We start from the raw sequence: 20,250 nt of genomic DNA, 5'->3' as shown, positions 1-20,250 counted from the left end.
CAAGTGGGTGAGCCTATGCCCTCCCAGGCCCACCCTTGGCTGCGCCCCTGTCAAGTCATGTGAAATCCATAGATTAGAGTCTAATGCTTTCCTTTTGTATTTTGTATTGTTTTTACCCCTTTTTCATCCCAATTTCGTGATATCCAATTGGTAGTTACAGTCTTGTCCCATCGCTGCAACTCCAAGTCGCACTGCTTCTTGACACACTGCTCGCTTAACCCGGAAGCCAGCTGCACCAATGTGTCGGAGGAAACACCGTCCAACTGGCGACCGTGTTTGCGTACATGCGCCCGGCTTGCCACAGGAGCCGCCAGAGCTCAATGAGACAAGAACATCCCGGCTGGCCAAACCCTTCCCTAACCTGGACGACACTGGGCCAATTATGCGCCGAGTCATGGGTCTCCCGGTCGCGGCCGTCTGCGACCCAGCCTGGCATCGACTCCGGATCTGTAGTGGCGCCTCTAGCACTGCGCTGCAGTGCCTTATATCGCTGTCCACAGTGCCTTATATCGCTGTGCCACTTGGGGGGCTCCTAAAGAATTTATTTGAATTGACAGGGAAAGTTCTTAAATGATCCAGAATGTGAACACACACTATGGGCCTTTTCTGTTAACATTTCCACGTGCATCTACAACAGAGACAAAGAGTTATTCTCCTGTACTGTGTGAGAAGATGAAGGCTCAGAATACGGCACAACTCTGATGGGAGGCTGTGTGAGAGGTTGAAGGCTCTGAATACTGCACAACTCTGATGGGAGGCTGTGGGAGAGGTTGAAGGCTCTGAATACTGCACAACTCTGATGGGAGGCTGTGGGAGAGGTTGAAGGCTCTGAATACTGCACAACTCTGATGGGAGCCAGTGGGAGAGGTTGAAGGCTCTGAATACTGCATGACTCTGTGGGAGGCTGTGGGAGAGGTTGAAGGCTCTGAATACTGCACAACTCTGATGGGAGGCTGTGTGAGAGGTTGAAGGCTCTGAATACTGCATGACTCTGATGGGAGGCTGTGGGAGAGGTTGAAGGCTCTGAATACTGCACAACTCTGATGGGAGGCTGTGGGAGAGGTTGAAGGCTCTGAATACTGCACAACTCTGATGGGAGCCAGTGGGAGAGGTTGAAGGCTCTGAATACTGCACAACTCTGATGGGAGGCTGTGGGAGAGGTTGAAGGCTCTGAATACTGCACAACTCTGATGGGAGGCTGTGTGAGAGGTTGAAGGCTCTGAATACTGCATGACTCTGATGGGAGGCTGTGGGAGAGGTTGAAGGCTCTGAATACTGCACAACTCTGATGGGAGGCTGTGGGAGAGGTTGAAGGCTCTGAATACTGCACAACTCTGATGGGAGGCTGTGGGAGAGGTTGAAGGCTCAGAATACTGCATGACTCTGATGGGAGGCTGTGGGAGAGGTTGAAGGCTCTGAATACTGCATGACTCTGTGGGAGGCTGTGGGAGAGGTTGAAGGCTCTGAATACTGCACAACTCTGATGGGAGGCTGTGGGAGAGGTTGAAGGCTCAGAATACTGCATGACTCTGATGGGAGGCTGTGGGAGAGGTTGAAGGCTCTGAATACTGCATGACTCTGTGGGAGGCTGTGGGAGAGGTTGAAGGCTCTGAATACTGCACGACTCTGATGGGAGGCTTCATGTGGTGATTAAAGGGAATGGCTCCATCCTTCTCCCTTGTTTCTCCCTCCTTCTCCTCCTTTCCAACCTCTTTCCTGCCTCATTTCTCACTTGTTCTCATCCTTTTTCCTCCCTTGTTCCCCCCCCCCCTGTCCTCAGCCAATGGTGTGGCCAGAGAGCTAATCTAACTGTTTCCCGAGGGAACTCCATTAGACTGCATTAGACTGCATTACATACACTGGGAGGGAGAAATCACTGTGTGTTTATTGGGTTACCAGATTCATCATAAACTCCCCACCGAGAGTGAAATCTGGTTTCTCAGCTCAATCCATCTACAGTGCCTTCAGAAAGTAGTCATACTCCTTGAATTATTCCACATTTTGTTGAGTTACAGCCTGAATTTAAAATGGATTCAATATATATTTTCTCTCACACATCTACACACAATATCCTATAATGACAAAGTGAAAACATGCTTTTAGAAATATTTAATTTACATACAGTACCAGTCAAATGTTTGGACACACCTACTCATTCAAGGTTTTTTCTTTCTTTTGACAATGTTCTACGTTGTAGAATAATAGACATCAAAACTATGAAATAACACACGGAATCATGTAACCAAAAAAAGTGTTAAATATGTCAAAATATATTTTATCTTTTAGGTTCTTCAAAGTAGCCATCCTTTGCCTTGATGACAGCTTTGCACACAGGTTAAGTGTGCCTTGAATTCTAAATATATCACTGAAAGTGTCACCAGCAAGGCAAGCCTTGTTAAAATGTGAGACTATCAGTTGTGTTGTGACAAGGTAGGGGTGATATACAGAAGATAGCCCTATTTTGTAAAAGACAAAGTCCATATTATGGCTAGAACAGCTCAAATAAGCAAAGAGAAACAACAGTCCATCATTACTTTAAGACATGAACGTTTCTTCAAGGGCAGTTGCAAAACCATGAAGCGCTATCATGAAACTGGCTGTCACGAGGACCGCCACAGGAAAGTTATCCAGAGTTACCTCTGCTACAGAGGATAAGTTCATTAGTTACCTGGCTGTCACGAGGCCCGCCACAGGAAAGTTATCCAGAGTTACCTCTGCTACAGAGGATAAGTTCATTAGTTACCTGGCTGTCATGAGGCCCGCCACAGGAAAGTTATCCAGAGTTACCTCTGCTGCAGAGGATAAGTTCATTAGTTACCTGGCTGTCATGAGGACCGCCACAGGAAAGTTATCCAGAGTTACCTCTGCTACAGAGGATAAGTTCATTAGTTACCTGGCTGTCATGAGGTCCGCCACAGGAAAGTTATCCAGAGTTACCTCTGCTACAGAGGATAAGTTCATTAGTTACCTGGCTGTCACGAGGCCCGCCACAGGAAAGTTATCCAGAGTTACCTCTGCTACAGAGGATAAGTTCATTAGTTACCTGGCTGTCACGAGGCCCGCCACAGGAAAGTTATCCAGAGTTACCTCTGCTGCAGAGGATAAGTTCATTAGTTACCTGGCTGTCATGAGGACCGCCACAGGAAAGTTATCCAGAGTTACCTCTGCTGCAGAGGATAAGTTCATTAGAGTTACCAGCCTCAGAAATTTCAGCCCAAATAAATGCTTCCCAGAGTTCAAGTAAAAGACACATCTCAACATCAACTGTTCAGAAGAGACTGTGTGATTCAAACCTTCATGGTTGAATTGCTGCAAAGAAACACTACTAAAGGACACCAATAAGAAGAAGAGACTTGCTTGGGCCAAGAAACCTGAGCAATGGACATTAGACCGGTGGAAATATGTCCTTTGGTCTGATGCAACATTTGCCCATTATTCTTTTCGAAATTCTTCAAACTCTGTTGTTGATCATTTCTAGACAACCATTTTCAGGTCTTTACATAGTAGATTTAAGTCAAAACTAACTCAGCCACATTCCCGGTCTTCTTGGTAAGCAACTCCAGTGTAGATTTGGCCTTGTGTTTTAGGTTATTGTCCTTCTGAAAGGTGAATTCATCTCCCAGTGTCAAGTGGAAAGCAGACTGAACCATTTTCCCCAAACACTTTGTATTCAGGACAAAAAGTTAATTGCTTTGCCACATTTTTTGCAGTATTACTTTAGTGCCCTGTAGCAAACAGGATTCATGTTTTGGAATATTTTTTATTCTGTACAGGCTTCTCTACTTTCACTCTGTCAATTAGGTTAGTATTGTGGAGTAACTACAATGTTGCTGATCTATCCTCAGTTTTCTCCTATCACAGCCATTAAAATATGTAACTATTTTAAAGTCACCATTGGCCTCATGAAGAAATCCCTGAGCTGTTTCCTTCCTCTCTAGCAACTGAGTTAGGAAGGATGGCAGTATCTTTGTAGTGACTGAGTGTATTGATACACCATCCAAAGAGTAATTAGTAATTTCACCATGCTCAAAGGAATATTGAATGTCTGCATTTAAAAAACAAATGTTTTTGACCATCTACCTATAGGTGCCCTTCTTTGCGAGGCATTGGAAAACCTCCCTGGTATTTGTGGTTGAATCTGTGTTTGAAATTCACTGCTCGACTGAGGGAGCTTACAGATAATTTTGATGTGTGTGTGTGTGTGTGGTACAAGGTTTGAGGTAGTCATTCAAAAATCATGTTAAACACTTATTGCACACAGATTGAGTCTGTGCTGCCATCCTGTTTGCATGGGAACGCAACTCAAGGGCAGAATAGAGTCCATGCAACTTATTATGTGACTTGTTAAGCAAATGTTTACTCCTGAACTTAATTAGGCTTGCCATAACAAAGGGGTTAAATAGTTTTCAGATTTTTATTTTTAATAAATTTGTAAACATAAAAAAAAAAACTAATTCCACTTTTACATTATCGGGTATTGTGTGTAGGCCAAAAAACTCTCAATTTAATCTAATTTAAATCCAGGCTGTAACAACAACATTTTGAAAAAGTCAAGGGGCCAGAATACTTTCTGAAGGTGTTCTTCAGTGATATTGCGACTAACACCTTAGACAAAGAAAATTTAGATTTTGATATATTTCAATCAGCAAGGAAACTTGTAGGACTTTTTACGTAGGTAAGGGTAAAGCGACTATGCATAGATGATAAACAGCGAATAGCAGCAGTGTAAAAAAAACAACAATGAAAAACGGGGTAGCTTTTTGATGAACTGTTCAGCTTGGGGTTAGAAGCCTTTTGGACCTAGACTTGGCGCTCCGCTCTCAATACACTGGGACAGGGTGGCTGCAGAGCTGCAGTCCTGGAGCTCTCTACTTTGTGATGCATCCTGGAGTCTATTCAGTCATGTGAAATGTTCGGAACATTGCAGATAGAAATAGAATGAATAGAGCCGACACGATTTCCTATTCAATCTAAAAATACTTTTCTATCTGAATGTTCTGTAACATCCTCCCTCCCACTATCCCCAACAGTGCACAGACACACCTCAGGTGACATTTGCTGGCATGTTCATAACATGTTCATAGTGTCTGAACAACCTGACCTTTCCATCCCCATGCAGAGAAGTCATTTTTTTCTTCACGTTGTATTATTCATACTGTTACTCTCCAACTAGGGTAATGTCTCCTGAATGGTAACTGAATATTTAAATCTAACCAACACAATTCTCCCACGCAGAACAAATAATTGAAGAGATAAAGAATTAAATCTGGGCCATTCTACGCGTGTCAAGCGATATAAGTGAGAATATGGCCTGCAAGGGAAGTCAGAAGCTAATGTGAGAACTGATAATGACCTTTGTATTGAAGAGTTACGCCCCAAAGTCTTGATTCTTACAACACTTGATACATTTAGATTTGTAATGGGTGTGTCACAACATAATGAATGGAACAAACACATTACTACATACCACAGTATTACAGAAGCAGTACGCCCATCACATTACTACATACCACAGTATTACATAAGCAGTAACGCCCAACACATTACTACATACCACAGTATTACATAAGCAGTACGCCCAACACATTACTACATACCACAGTATTACATAAGCAGTACGCCCATCACATTACTACATACCACAGTATTACATAAGCAGTACGCCCATCACATTACTACATACCACAGTATTACATAAGCAGTACGCCCATCACATTACTACATACCACAGTATTACATAAGCAGTACGCCCAACACATTACTACATACCACAGTATTACATAAGCAGTACGCCCATCACATTACTACATACCACAGTATTACATAAGCAGTACGCCCATCACATTACTACATACCACAGTATTACATAAGCAGTACGCCCATCACATTACTACATACCACAGTATTACATAAGCAGTACGCCCAACACATTACTACATACCACAGTATTACATAAGCAGTACGCCCAACACATTACTACATACCACAGTATTACATAAGCAGTACGCCCAACACATTACTACATACCACAGTATTACATAAGCAGTACGCCCATCACATTACTACATACCACAGTATTACATAAGCAGTACGCCCATCACATTACTACATACCACAGTATTACATAAGCAGTAACGCCCAACACATTACTACATACCACAGTATTACATAAGCAGTACGCCCATCACATTACTACATACCACAGTATTACATAAGCAGTACGCCCAACACATTACTACATACCACAGTATTACATAAGCAGTACGCCCAACACATTACTACATACCACAGTATTACATAAGCAGTACGCCCATCACATTACTACATACCACAGTATTACATAAGCAGTACGCCCATCACATTACTACATACCACAGTATTACATAAGCAGTACGCCCATCACATTACCACATACCACAGTATTACATAAGCAGTACGCCCATCACATTACTACATACCACAGTATTACATAAGCAGTACGCCCATCACATTACTACATACCACAGTATTACATAAGCAGTAACGCCCAACACATTACTACATACCACAGTATTACATAAGCAGTACGCCCATCACATTACTACATACCACAGTATTACATAAGCAGTACGCCCAACACATTACTACATACCACAGTATTACATAAGCAGTACGCCCAACACATTACTACATACCACAGTATTACATAAGCAGTACGCCCAACACATTACTACATACCACAGTATTACATAAGCAGTAACGCCCAACACATTACTACATACCACAGTATTACATAAGCAGTAACGCCCAACACATTACTACATACCACAGTATTACATAAGCAGTAACGCCCAACACATTACTACATACCACAGTATTACATAAGCAGTACGCCCATCACATTACTACATACCACAGTATTACATAAGCAGTACGCCCATCACATTACTACATACCACAGTATTACATAAGCAGTACGCCCATCACATTACTACATACCACAGTATTACAGAAGCAGTACGCCCATCACATTACTACATACCACAGTATTACAGAAGCAGTAACGCCCAACAGAATGGAACACAGTGATTTGTAAATATACAGTTTAAATCTGACAGACCCAGATATCCTGGGACATTGGTACACTATTTGACTATTTCCCTTCAGTCAGTTCTCTGTGTGTGTGTGTGTGTGTGTGTGTGTGTGCGTGCGTGCCTGAGAAATAGACCATATAGCGACATCCTCTAAAGAACAAACGGCCATCAATCTTCTAAACTATCATCAAGGCAAAGGGTGACTACTATGAAGAATGTCAAATATAAAATAGATTTAGATTTGTTTAACACTTTTTTGGTTACTACATGATTCCATGTGTTATTTCATAGTTTTGATGTCTTCGCTATTATTCTTCAATGAGTAGGTGTGTCCAAAATCGACTGGTACTGTGTGTGTGTGTGTGTGTGTGTGTGTGTGTGTGTGTGTGTGTGTGTGTGTGTGTGTGTACACACACACACACACACACACACACACACACATACATACATAATATAGTTGAAGTCGGAAGTTTACATACACTTACTTACATACACTTACGTTGGAGTCATTAAAACTTCTTTTTAAACCACTCCACAAATTTCCTATTAACAAACTATAGTTTTGGCAAGTCGTTTAGGACATCTACCTTGTGCATGACACGTCATTTTTCCAACAATTGTTTACAGACAGATTATTTCACTTATAATTCACTGTATCACAATTCCAGTGGGTAAGAAGCTAACATACACTAAGTTGACTATGCCTTTAAATAGCTTGGAAAATTCCAGAAAATTATGTGATGGCTTTAGAAGCTTCTGATTGGCTAACTGACATCATTTGAGTCAATTGGAGGTGTACCTGTGGATGTATTTCAAGGTCTACCTTCAATCTCAGTGCCTCTTTGCTTGACATCATGGGAAAATCTAAAGAAATCAACCAAGACATCAGAAAAAAAATTGCAGACCTCCAAGTCTGGTTCATCCTTGGGAACAATTTCCAAACGCCTGAAAGTACCACATTCATCTATACAAACAATAGTATGCAAGTATAAACACCATGGGACCACGTAGCCGTCATACCGCTCAGGAAGGAGACGCGTTCTGTCTCCTAGAGATGAGCGAACTTTGGTGCGAAAAGTGCAAATCAATCCCAGAACAACAGCAAAGGACCTTGTGAAGATGCTGGTGGAAACAGGTACACAAGGATCTATATCCACAGTAAAATGAGTCCAACTAAACTTCTGACTTAAACTGTAATTGCAAAAGGGTTTTCTAATGATCAATTAGCCTTTTAAAATTATAGACTTGGATTAGCTAACACAATGTGCCATTGGAACACAGGAGTGATGGTTGGTGATAATGGGCCTCTATACGCCTATGTAGATATTCCATTTAAAAAAATCTGCCGTTTCCAGCTACAATAGTCATTTACAACATTAACAATGTCTACACTGTATTTCTGATCAATTTTATGTTATTTGAATTGAGCCTGCTCTGGGAATGCCAGATGCCACAACCCATCTCCTATCTATCCTCAGCTGTGACTGGGTGGTCGGTGCCCTGGAGGTAAAAGTTGTAATCTCAGATACTTCTGGTTGATTTCAAGGCGGGCCACGAAGGCTCCAGAACAATGACGCCTGTCTGGACATAGCTAATTAGAGCTCAACAGACAGAGCGAACACTAGCCACACAGATATGACCACAGAGGGGAGAGGTGACAGACAGGGAGAGAGAGAGAAAGGAGAGGAAGAGGGGGTAGAAAGGGAGAGAGTGTGTGTCTGGGTGTTGGTGTGTTGTATGTGCGAGAGAGAGAGGGAGCGAGCATAAATGTGTGCGAGAGAGAGAGGGAGCGAGCATAAATGTGTGTGTGAGAGAAGGTAAAAGACAGTGTGAGTGTGGGACCTGCAGGCAGAGAGCCTTCCTGACATCTGTCTGAGCCCAGTGAGATTAAAGGGAGAGAGAAACAAGAGGAGGAACACAGAGAGGAGAGTCACCTTGGAGCGAGGGAGGGAACCAGCATGACAAATATACACTGAAAATGTGTCTTCCTCACTCAATTACCACGCCAGCAGGCCTGGACGTAGGGCTGTGCAATATATCGAATTCATTCGATTCATTCAAATGTATGTTTTTTTCCCGCGATATTTCAAATGCCTGTTTTGAAGAATCAATGTTTTTGGTATCATTTGAACAGGGCCCTTAAGGCCCTGGGTCAAAAGTAGTGCACTATGAAGGCAATGGGGTACCATTGCTCCCTACGGGCCCTGGTCAAAGGAAGTGCAGTACAAAGGGAATAGGGTTTAATTTGGGACTCATACATGGTGAACAGCTGAGTTTCGATTCCCCTTGTCATCAACAGAACTGTTTTTTAATGCTGCGTTTAATGTGAGAACTCAGTTCAGTAAGATCAGTTGTATTTATTGCCATGTTGGCAATTACATTTAAAAATTGAACTTTAAAACAGCAGGACTTAAATATTTGAACACAGTTGTGGTCAAGAAAGACGATCAGTTATCACACACGTACATGGTTTGATGCAAGGTATAGAGTAGTAACTGTTCAGGACTCTTCAGTAGTGCGTGGAGAAGAGAAGAGTCTACAAGACGGGTTAAGATGTATTAGATGGTGAGAAGGTGACTGACTGGACAGGGAGAGTTATCAGGGCTGGCAGGTAACCAGAGACTGAGACTTACAACAGCTCACACACACCCTAATATACATTTGAAGTTGGAGGTTTACATACACCTTAGCCAACTACATTTAAAATCAGTTTTTCACAATTCCTGACATTTAATCCTAGTAAAAAAGTCCCCGTCTTAGATCAGTTAGGATCACCACTTTATTTTAATAATGTGAAATGTCAGAATAATAGTAGAGAGAATCATTTTTTCCAGCTTTTATTTCTTTCATCACATTCCTGGTGGGTCAGAAGTTTACATACACTCAATTAGTATTTGGTAGCATTGCCTTGAAATGGTTTAACTTTGGTCAAATGTTTTGGGTAGCCTTCCACAAGCTTCCCACAGAAGTTGTGTGAATTTTGGCCCATTCCTCCTGACAGAGCTGGTGTAACTGAGTCAGGTTTGTAGGCCTCCTTGCTTGTACACATTTTCAATAGGATTGAGGTCCTCCTGTTTGGCCCTGTCCAGGGGTGTCCTCGGATGGGGCCACAGTGTCTCCTGACCCCTCCTGTCTCAGCCTCCAGTATTTATGCTGCAGTAGTTTATGTGTCGGGGGGCTGGGGTCAGTTTGTTATATCTGGAGTACTTCTCCTGTCCTATTCGGTGTCCTGTGTGAATCTAAGTGTGCGTTCTCTAATTCTCTCCTTCTCTCTTTCTTTCTCTCTCTCGGAGGACCTGAGCCCTAGGACCATGCCCCAGGACTACCTGACATGATGACTCCTTGCTGTCCCCAGTCCACCTGGCCATGCTGCTGCTCCAGTTTCAACTTCCACCTGACTGTGCTGCTGCTCCAGTTTCAACTGTTCTGCCTTATTATTATTCGACCATGCTGGTCATTTATGAACATTTGAACATCTTGGCCATGTTCTGTTATAATCTCCACCCGGCACAGCCAGAAGAGGACTGGCCACCCCACATAGCCTGGTTCCTCTCTAGGTTTCTTCCTAGGTATTGGCCTTTCTAGGGAGTTTTTCCTAGCCACCGTGCTTCTACACCTGCATTGCTTGCTGTTTGGGGTTTTAGGCTGGGTTTCTGTACAGCACTTTGAGATATCAGCTGATGTACGAAGGGCTATATAAATAAATTTGATTTGATTTGATTTGATTGAGGTCAGGGCTTTGAGTTCAGGGCTTTGAAATGGCCACTCCAATACCTTGACTTTGTTGTCCTTAAGCCATTTTGCCACAACTTTGGAAGTATGCTTGGGGTCATGTCCATTTGGAAGACCCATTTGCAACCAAGCTTCAACTTGAGATGTTGCTTCAATATATCCACAATTTTCCTGCCTCATGATGCGGTCTATTTTATGACTTGCACCAGTCCCTCCTGCAGCAAAACACCCCCACAACATGATGCTGCCACCCCCGTGCTTCACAGTTGGGATGGTGTTCTTCGGCTTGCAAGCCTCCCCATTTTTCCTCCAAACATAACGATGGTCATTCTGGCCAAACAGTTCTATTTTTGTTTTATGAGACCAGAGCACATTTCTCCAAAAAGTACGATCTTTGTCCCCATGTGCAGTTGCAAACTGTAGTCAGGCTTTTTTATGGCGGTTTGGAGCAGTGGCTTCTTCCTTGTTGAGCGGCCTTTCAGGTATTGTCGATATAGGACTCATTTTACTGTGGATATAGATACTTTTGTACCTGTTTCCTCCAGCATCTTCACAAGGTCCTTTGCTGTTGTTCTGGGATTGATTTGCACTTTTCGCACAAAAAGTACGTTCATCTCTAGGAGACAGAACGTGTCTCCTAACTGAGCGGTATGACGGCTGGGTGGTCTCATGGTGTTAAAACGTGCATACTATTATTTGTACAGATGAACGTGGTACCTTCAGGCGTTTGGAAATTGCTCCCAAGGATGAACCAGACTGAAAAAATGATTTTTTTCCCCGAGGTCTCGGCTGATTTCTTTTGATTTTCCCATGATGTCAAGCAAAGAGGCACTGGATTTGAAGGTAGACCTTGGGTGTGGTTGGTAGCCTAGTGTTTAGAGCGTTGGACTTGTAATCAAAAGGTTGCAAGATCGAATCCACGAGCTGACATGGTAAAAAACTGTCGCTCTGCCCCTGAACAAGGCAGTTAACCCACTGTTCCTAGGCCGTCATTGAAAATAAGAATTTGTTCTTAACTGACTCACCTAGTTAACTAAAGTTAAAATAAATACAAATACATCCACAGGTACACCCCCAATTGACTCAAATTATGTCAAGTAGCCATTCAGAAGGTTCTAATGCCATGACATCATTTTCTTGAATTTTCCAAGCTGTTTAAAGGCACAGTCAACCTAGTGGATGTAAAAATCTGACCCACTGGAATTGTGATAGTGATTTATAAGTGAAATAATCTGTCCGTAAACAATTGTTGGAAAAATGACTGTGTCATGCACAAAGTAGATGTCCTTACCGACTTGCCAAAACTATAGTTTGTTAACAAGAAATCAGATCATTCTCATGAGAAAAAAACAGGCAGAGAAATCAGATCATTCTCATGAGAAAAACCAACATCTATTATTCCACATCTGACAGCCGTGCCCGAATACAGACAAAACTATTCCTGAACGAAGAAATACACACATCCATTCTAAACCACACAGCCCTGTCCAATTCAGAAATAAGAAGCAGACAAATCAAAATCATTCTTATTCTGGTGAATTATTATTTCAAATCGTTCTTCACATCTATTCATTATGCGACAGCCATCCTCAAATACAGAGGAATAGAGAAATGTAACGTATGCAAATGAACACACATCTCTTACAGTCTACTACCAACAGCTGTCCCAGACAGAACAAACAAACTCGGATTCTTCTTGTCTCACACACACAAAGCCAACACTAGTCTATTTCCTGCTCTGAAAAAAAAAAGCCGTTGGAGCAATCTCAACATTACAATGCATTTAATCTACATCAAGCATTTTGTCAGAGCTGAGGAATGAGCACACAGTTTTTTCTACTTCATATCCCACTGCATTAGCAGTCGGTGGAAAACAACCCATGCTTGTGTATGTGCTCGCTGTCTTTTCAAATATCTGCTTGTTTTCAGCACATGGAAGAGCTACTACGTTCATTGTCGATGGGATCCGTCTCAAAAGTGTAAAGTGGTGTTGTCCTCGCCGTGTGACCTTACCAGGAATACCCAGTAATACCCAATACCCAGTACCTGGAATACCCTATAGTTGTGGGCTGTAACTACAACCCCAGAGGTGTTCCTTGGAAAATAACAGTCAGGGAAAACTCTGGTGATAAGGAGTGGATGGGATTAGACCATACAGCTTTCACCTGTCAAGTCCCGTTAGATCAGAGCGGATGAAGGAAGAGATGGGGACAAAGTGGGAAGATAAACCTCTTTAGAAAATGTACATCATCCACCCCTTTAGTCTCATCCTCTTCACCCGCTACAACATCCGTAAGAGGATTTACTGGCTAAAACCACAGGATTTAACTAGTCACTTCAAATAGGATCGTTCCTTTAAAAGCTAATGTTCAGATTCTCTGAAGTTCTAGCATCAAACCTATTGATGACCTTCTCAGTGGCAGAATTCATTCTAACCAGGCCTGAATCTCCATTGGCCAGGGTTTCAACCTTTAATCAATTGTAGTAACTGCTTTTCTGTGTACTGGAAGTGATCCCACCAATGATGAAAGTAAGCTATAAAGCACTAAGTGAACCCAGTAAGAGGAAATGTAATGTATTGTCTAAACTTTGTGTGCTTTCATCCACACAGCAGCAGTCTATAAACTCAAATACTTTGGTCTCTGATCATTTATTCAACAAATAGCATTTTATTTGGCTAATCATTGGGGAGAGTAGAACAAGCTTCTAAAAGTAACAAACTCCTTCCCTCTTCAACGCCAATTTCTCACTTGGAGGCAGACCAAGAAGACATTCACTCCATCTCTCACTGTTTGTGTGTGTGTCCGTACCTCTGGCTGACAATGCTGCTTCACTAAGGAGATGACTGGAGTATCCCCTGTGGCATTTTACTAACAGACTCCAAACACATCACAGCACACCTACAATCAGGTAGGTGACTGTGTGTGACTGTGTGACTGTGTGACTGTGTGTGTGACTGTGTGTGTGTGTGTATTTATTTAAGGATGTGTTACTGCTAATCAGTTTGAGACCCTGCTGAGTTCACAAGCACACAGCAGAGAGGAGCCTCGGAGGGAACAACCGTGACTGGACAACAACCTCACAGGTAACAGCTGATGACATCACTCAATTCCAAACAGTCAGACAAAACTGACATCACATGATTCATACTGGTTTGTGGTCACAAGACTGTGTTAACCCGATGGCATTACTTCAGAGAGGATTCACGGTAGACATTGCATGTTGGCTCAATCGTAAACTACCTTAAAAAGTCAAGTTCTACGCTTCGCTCTACAGAATGATACCAGCATCCAGGAAACAGGTATGGAGAAGGCCATGGTAATTCTGAGACCTGCCCAGTCCGGTCTCTCCTGTCCTCTCCTCTCTGAACCCACAAATACAATCTGTCCTGTGTCTGAAGGAGAGGAAATGCCATGAATCAATAACCAGGACACTTTTCACTGCCACTACCAGCCGCCAATCTAAATAACGTCATAAATATTACATGGGCCTTGTAAATAGAAAAAGAACGAGAAAGAGAGTGAGACGCGACCCGCCTGACCGCATGCCCGCCCGACCGCATGCCCGCCCGACCACCCACCAGACGTTCCATTAACACCGGTTCTGGGGAAACATGCTGAGCTGCTGACAATAAATCTTTAAGATCTGCGGTGGGGTGCTGGAGAGGAAGAGAGGGGACCCCTGGAAGGGAACATGAATAATGCACACAGAGCCAAGCAGCAAGGTGACACACACACACACACACACACACACACACACACACACACAGGGAGCCAGCCCAGCAAGCTCGCCCAAACAAGCCCCATGCATACCCCTTAACTCCCAACCTGCTCACCACACATCTGCATCCAAATATATAAATACAAACCAGAGAAGTGCCAAAACAATATTTATTTAGGGTGGCGACTGTGGCAGTAATTGAACCTCGGGTCAAATGGAAACATTAAAGTGCAATGCATGTTGTCGTAGCCGTCTGGCACCCACCAAAGTCCCCAGGAAGGAAAACAGAGAAAAGGTTATTTCAAACTGATCTGTTGACTTGAGAATGTTCCAGAATACCCTGCGTAGTTCATACGAGCTCTGACCCAGCAATCTGCTCTGCGGCGGTTGTTGTGGTCGTTATTGTGGTGGTGTTGTCTGAGTGGGGGATATTAAGCCACAGCACCCGATTTAAAATGGCAGTAGGCTACAATGACCTCAAGGTATAAGCCAAGGAGTGTGTCCCAAATGGGACCCTTTTCCCCGATCGTCAAAAGAGGTTCACCACATTTTTTATTTCACCTTTATTTAACCAGGTAAGCAAGTTAAGAACAAGTTCTCATTTACAACTGCGACCTAGCCAAGATAAAGCAAAGCAGTTCGACACATACAACGACAGAGTTACACATGGAGTAAAACAAACATACAGTCAATAATACAGTAGAGAAGTAAGTCTATATACAATGTGAGCAAATGAGGTGAGATAAGGGAGGTAAAGGCAACAAAAAAAAGGCCATAGTGGCAAAGTAAATACAATATAGCAAGTAAAACACTGGAATGGTAGATTTGAGGTGGAAGAATGTGCAAAGTAGAAATAAAAATAATGGGGTGCAAAGGAGCAAAATAAATAAATAAATGCAGTAGGGGAAGAGGTAGTTGTTTGGGCTAAATTATAGATGGGCTATGTACAGGTGCAGTAATCTGTGAGCTGCTCTGACAGCTGGTGCTTAAAGCTAGTGAGGGAGATAAGTGTTTCCAGTTTCAGAAATGTTTGTAGTTCGTTCCAGTCATTGGCAGCAGAGAACTGGGAGGTGAGGCGGCCAAAGGAAGAATTGGTTTTGGGGGTGACCAGAGAGATATACCTGCTGGAGCGCGTGCTACAGGTGGGTGCTGCTATGTTGACTAGCGAGCTGAGATAAGGGGGTGCTTTACCTAGCAGGGTCTTGTAGATAACCTGGAGCAAGTGGGTTTGGCGACGAGTATGAAGCGAGGGCCAGCCAACGAGAGCGTACAGGTCACAGTGGTGGGTAGTATATGGGGCTTTGGTGACAAAACGGATGGCACTGTGATAGACCGCATCCAATTTATTGAGTAGGGTATTGGAGGCTATTTTGTAAATGACATCGCCGAAGTCGAGGATCGGTAGGATGATCAGTTTTACAAGGGTATGTTTAGCAGCATGAGTGAAGGATGTTTTGTTGCGAAATAGGAAGCCAATTCTAGATTTAACTTTGGATTGGAGATGTTTGATGTGAGTCTGAAAGTAGAGTTTACAGTCTAACCAGACACCTAGGTATTTGTAGTTGTCCACATATTCTAAGTCAGAACCGTCCAGAGTAGTGATGTTGGACAGGCGGACAGGTGCAGGCAGCGATCGGTTGAAGAGCATGCATTTAGTTTTACTTGTATTTTAAGAGCAATTGGAGGCCACGGAAGGAGAGTTGTATGGCATTGAAGCTTGTCTAGAGGGTTGTTAACACAGTGTCCAAAGAAGGGCCAGAAGTGTACAGAATGGTGTCGTCTGCATAGAGGTGGATCAGAGACTCACCAGCAGCAAGAATATAGGGGATAGGGTGCTATTTGGGATGGAGGTGTTGCTCTATTAAAGAGTGGGATGGGATAGTGGAGGGACAGAGGGGATGGAGAATTATAGGCTAAAACTAAAAAGGCCTAAAGACGCCCAAGCACTGCAGAATCCTGTTGTGTGATTAGCCTGAGTAGATGGGGAACTAAGAAGTCCAAAACCCACTGGAGGTTTATTGGCATTTCACAGCCGCAAACGAAAGTAAATGATCCGAGAAAAAAAAATGGTCACGGGTGGCGCAAAGATTAATTCCTTATCGTGAAGAGAAAAAGCTATGGCTTTGAATGTTTCTTTCTCCTCCAGGCTAACACCAGAGTGTTTCATTTTCATTTTCTCTTTTTTAAGAAGGCAGACCATTACTATTTAATGAAGAATACTGCCACTGCTTCCCTTTCGGACTTAATATAACACTGTTTTGGTGTCAGTGGAGGGTTGCGTCTGTCTCTGCCCTCACACTTTTACAGTAAATCATTTAGAGACGTCCTAGTCTGCAGTGAGAGCTCAGAATGACTTCATCTAACTACCTCTACCCATCCTGTCCCAACTCCTTTCCATTTGTGAACATTACACCTCCCTTTTTCCATTTCCCTCCTAATTTCCATATGCTTGGATGCTCTGTTGAATTATACTGAGTGCAACTCCCAAGTGTCATAATGACACTTTAAAATGCTACGCTTCTGTCTGTTGGTTTGCATTGAGACTGAATAAAGACGTGATGCCAAATTCTATGTCGTCATCTTGTCACTAATAAAATGCTTTGCTGTACACTGAGGGCACAAAACATTATGAACACCTGCTCTTTCCATGACATAGACTGACCAGGTGAATCCAGGTGAAAGCTATTGATCCCTTGACGTCACTTGTTAAATACACTTCAATTCAGCGTAGATGAAGGGTTAAAGAAGGGTTTTTAAGCCTAGAGACAATTGAGACATGGATTGTGTGTGTGTGCCATTCCGAGGGTGAATGGGCAAGACAAAATATTTAAGTGCCTTTGAACGGGGTATGGTAGTAGGCGTCAGGTGCACAGGTTTGTGTCAGGAACTGCAACGCTGCTGGGTCTTTCACACTCAACTATTTCCTGTGTTTATCAAGAATGGTCCACCACCCAATGGACATCCAGCCAACATGACACAATTGTGGGAAGTGTTTAAGTCAACATGGGCCAGCATCCCTGTGGAACGATTTCACCACCTTGTAGAGTCCATGCCCCGATGAATTGAGGCTGTTCTGAGGGCAAAAGGGGTTGCTCAATATTCAACTCAATATTAGGAAGGTGTTCTTAATGTTTTGTACACTCATTGTATATGCCTGGCTACAAAAGTATATTTAGTGTCACTGTCATCCCGTACCCCCCCCCCCCCCGTACCCCCCCCCCAGTTATTTCTCTGTCTGGGGAATATGTCGTGTCCCAGGCCTTGATATGGACTGGGGGGGTTCTGGTGGGTTCCACTAATTCCATGCCATTAGTTATTTAGCATATTTTTTTTGCATTTCGTTACACCCACAATAACATTGTTAAATATGTATATGTGACCAATAAAATGTGATTTGATCTAGGACAGCTACCTGCCAGCCCCATATACCATCCATCCGCTTAGTGAAGCCATTATACATAGGGTACTGTAGTGTACAGTAGTCGCTAACATTTAACGCTCGAGGAAGAGAGGATAAGACATCCACAACCATGAGGTTTTTACACACATATATCATGTCTGAACACAAACAAAAATGTGACCAACATGAACAAAAACATTTAGGACAAAATTATACATTTAATTTATTCAACAATTATAACACCAGGTGTTTGCCAATGACATCAAATATTTTTTGCTTGGGACACATGCCAAGTAGACAGTAGGAACAAAAATAGGAGAAAGAAAAGCTGTGCGTGTTCCAGACTGTGATAAGAGACAAGCCTGTCAGACACAGACCAGTGGAGCGTACCTCCAGACAGATGGAGAGGAGAGGGGCAGGGGGGGTTCACCCCTAGGGTGTCACCTAACACACAGGGCCCTCCTCCCCCCTCTGAGCTGTTTCAGCCCCTGTTAACACCTCACGCCAGGCTTTGGGCTCGATCTCATTTGAACTTCATCAAATCAGAAAGCTAACTGAATTCAATGTATGGATTTATAAATAATTTATAAATCATTGATATAAAATAATTTATAAATCATTGAAGATAAATGGCAGTTTTCAACTCATATGATTGAAAATCAACGAATCAATTGAACACTGCCATTGACTTCTTGAAATGACTGACTTGAAATGGAATTGACCCCAACCCTGCTACACTGCTGCATAGTCTACTGCATCTGCATGACCCCTTCCATGGCCATCAATATTAATGAGTATAAAGGCCATTAAAGTTAGAGTGCAGAGTTACCACAAACTAACCAGAACCATGCATGAGCGAGCGTCTAGGTCAAAACTGACATGTGATTTTAATACGGAGAGTCCACAGCTGAATCCCAAAGGAAATCAGAGATAGGATATATGGTTTGGATTTCAATTCCAGAGGTTTTGGATGACAATGCAGACTCAGACCCTCTGCTTCACAGATCCTTTCCAAGAGGTGGTCTCTTTTTCATAACACAGTATTTTTTTTTTTAGGTAGGCTACCTTTTCATCCCACTAAGATGAAGTTAGCAGATAGGCCTCGTCTTCAACCTTACATGATGTACTTAGTACCTTAAATAAAGGTACTAAGGAATGGATAAGGGGTGTAGAAGTGTAGGGAGTCTTGTGTAGGGAGTCTTTCTTTTTTCTTGACTGGAACATGACCCAGCTTTTTTCCCCCTGCGGGAGTGCGAGTCCCAGGCTGATTCAGTGTATTAGGAGGGGGAATAGGGCTCACTTGAAGTCTACTCACTTCATCACTAATTGATGAACTCCAGCACAAGTATAATGGATTCCTTTATCTTCACTGCAGGAGACAGAGTTTACTCTTCTAGTCTGACTGAGACGGTAAAATGCTCTGGAGGGTATTTCCATCCCTCTCTCTGTCTGAATGAATATGGCTGGGCTTAAACAGGCTAAGAAGATGCTTTTAACCCTTGTATATCAAAGTGCCCTTTCCAACCCATTCCTCCACTAACAATCAACAGGGTTAGAAGTCAATGGAGAGAGCTGAGTCACACAATCTGCAGTAGTACAGAGAACATGTGACTGTTGGAGCTACATTTACCATGCACAAGCCAATCAGATTTGGAGATTTACGAGGAAAAATGTGGCCACAGAGAAACACTCCAGGTACTGTAGTACTTGTATTCGTTTCCTTAGTGTTTTTTAGGTTGTTTGTATTCAGACGACCATAGAATGTGACTAACCAAGACAAAAAACATATTCTGTGCATCAACTCGTTCAAATACTTTCATCAGTTCACAGATAGTATCTGGTATTCAGCACCCATACAATCCACAGAACGCCATTGTCAGTAAATCAGGGTCGTAGCAAAAACGTTTTCATCGTAGCAACAGAAAACAAACATTTATTATTGGACAACTGCAGGTAATCCCTCCCCCGCTTCGGTCCGTTTGGTTGCCTGTGAATACGACCCTATAAGCACACTATGCTCTAATAGCGGGGCAATGATATGACACCAGGCAGGTGTTGAGGGGAGGGTACCAATAAAAAGACTTACGGAGCTCTCCCACTTTGAGGATTTCACACAGCATCTTGGTCAGCTCGATGCTGCTGCGGCCGAACGGACACTCGTGCTTGTCCTCACGACTGCTGTTCTCCAGAACAATCTAGAACAAGGAAAGAAAGTCACTCAATCTATCGATCAACCAACGTTTTTGCAAATACTTTTGTCAAGTGTTTAACAGCTACCCAGGCACAGACAGACAGACATAGAGACAGACACAGACAAACATAAAA

The 20,250-nt window shown here is 42.9% G+C and overlaps 1 protein-coding gene across 1 annotated transcript in view; it reads right to left on the bottom strand.

Moving 5' to 3' along the window:
• The window catches only part of LOC109907194 (engulfment and cell motility protein 1-like), a 119,046-nt gene that overhangs the window by 42,068 nt on the left and 56,728 nt on the right, over positions 1-20,250 (bottom strand). The window contains exon 15 of the mRNA XM_031795143.1: positions 20,012-20,120. Coding sequence (XP_031651003.1) covers positions 20,012-20,120 — 109 coding nt within the window. The remainder of the gene's footprint in view (positions 1-20,011; positions 20,121-20,250) is intronic.

The sequence above is a fragment of the Oncorhynchus kisutch genome, linkage group LG17 (genome assembly GCF_002021735.2).
Source record: "Oncorhynchus kisutch isolate 150728-3 linkage group LG17, Okis_V2, whole genome shotgun sequence".
NCBI classification, from domain to species: domain Eukaryota; kingdom Metazoa; phylum Chordata; class Actinopteri; order Salmoniformes; family Salmonidae; genus Oncorhynchus; species Oncorhynchus kisutch.
The sequence above is the reverse complement of the archived record's forward strand: the minus strand, read 5'-3'. Positions and strand labels throughout refer to the sequence as shown.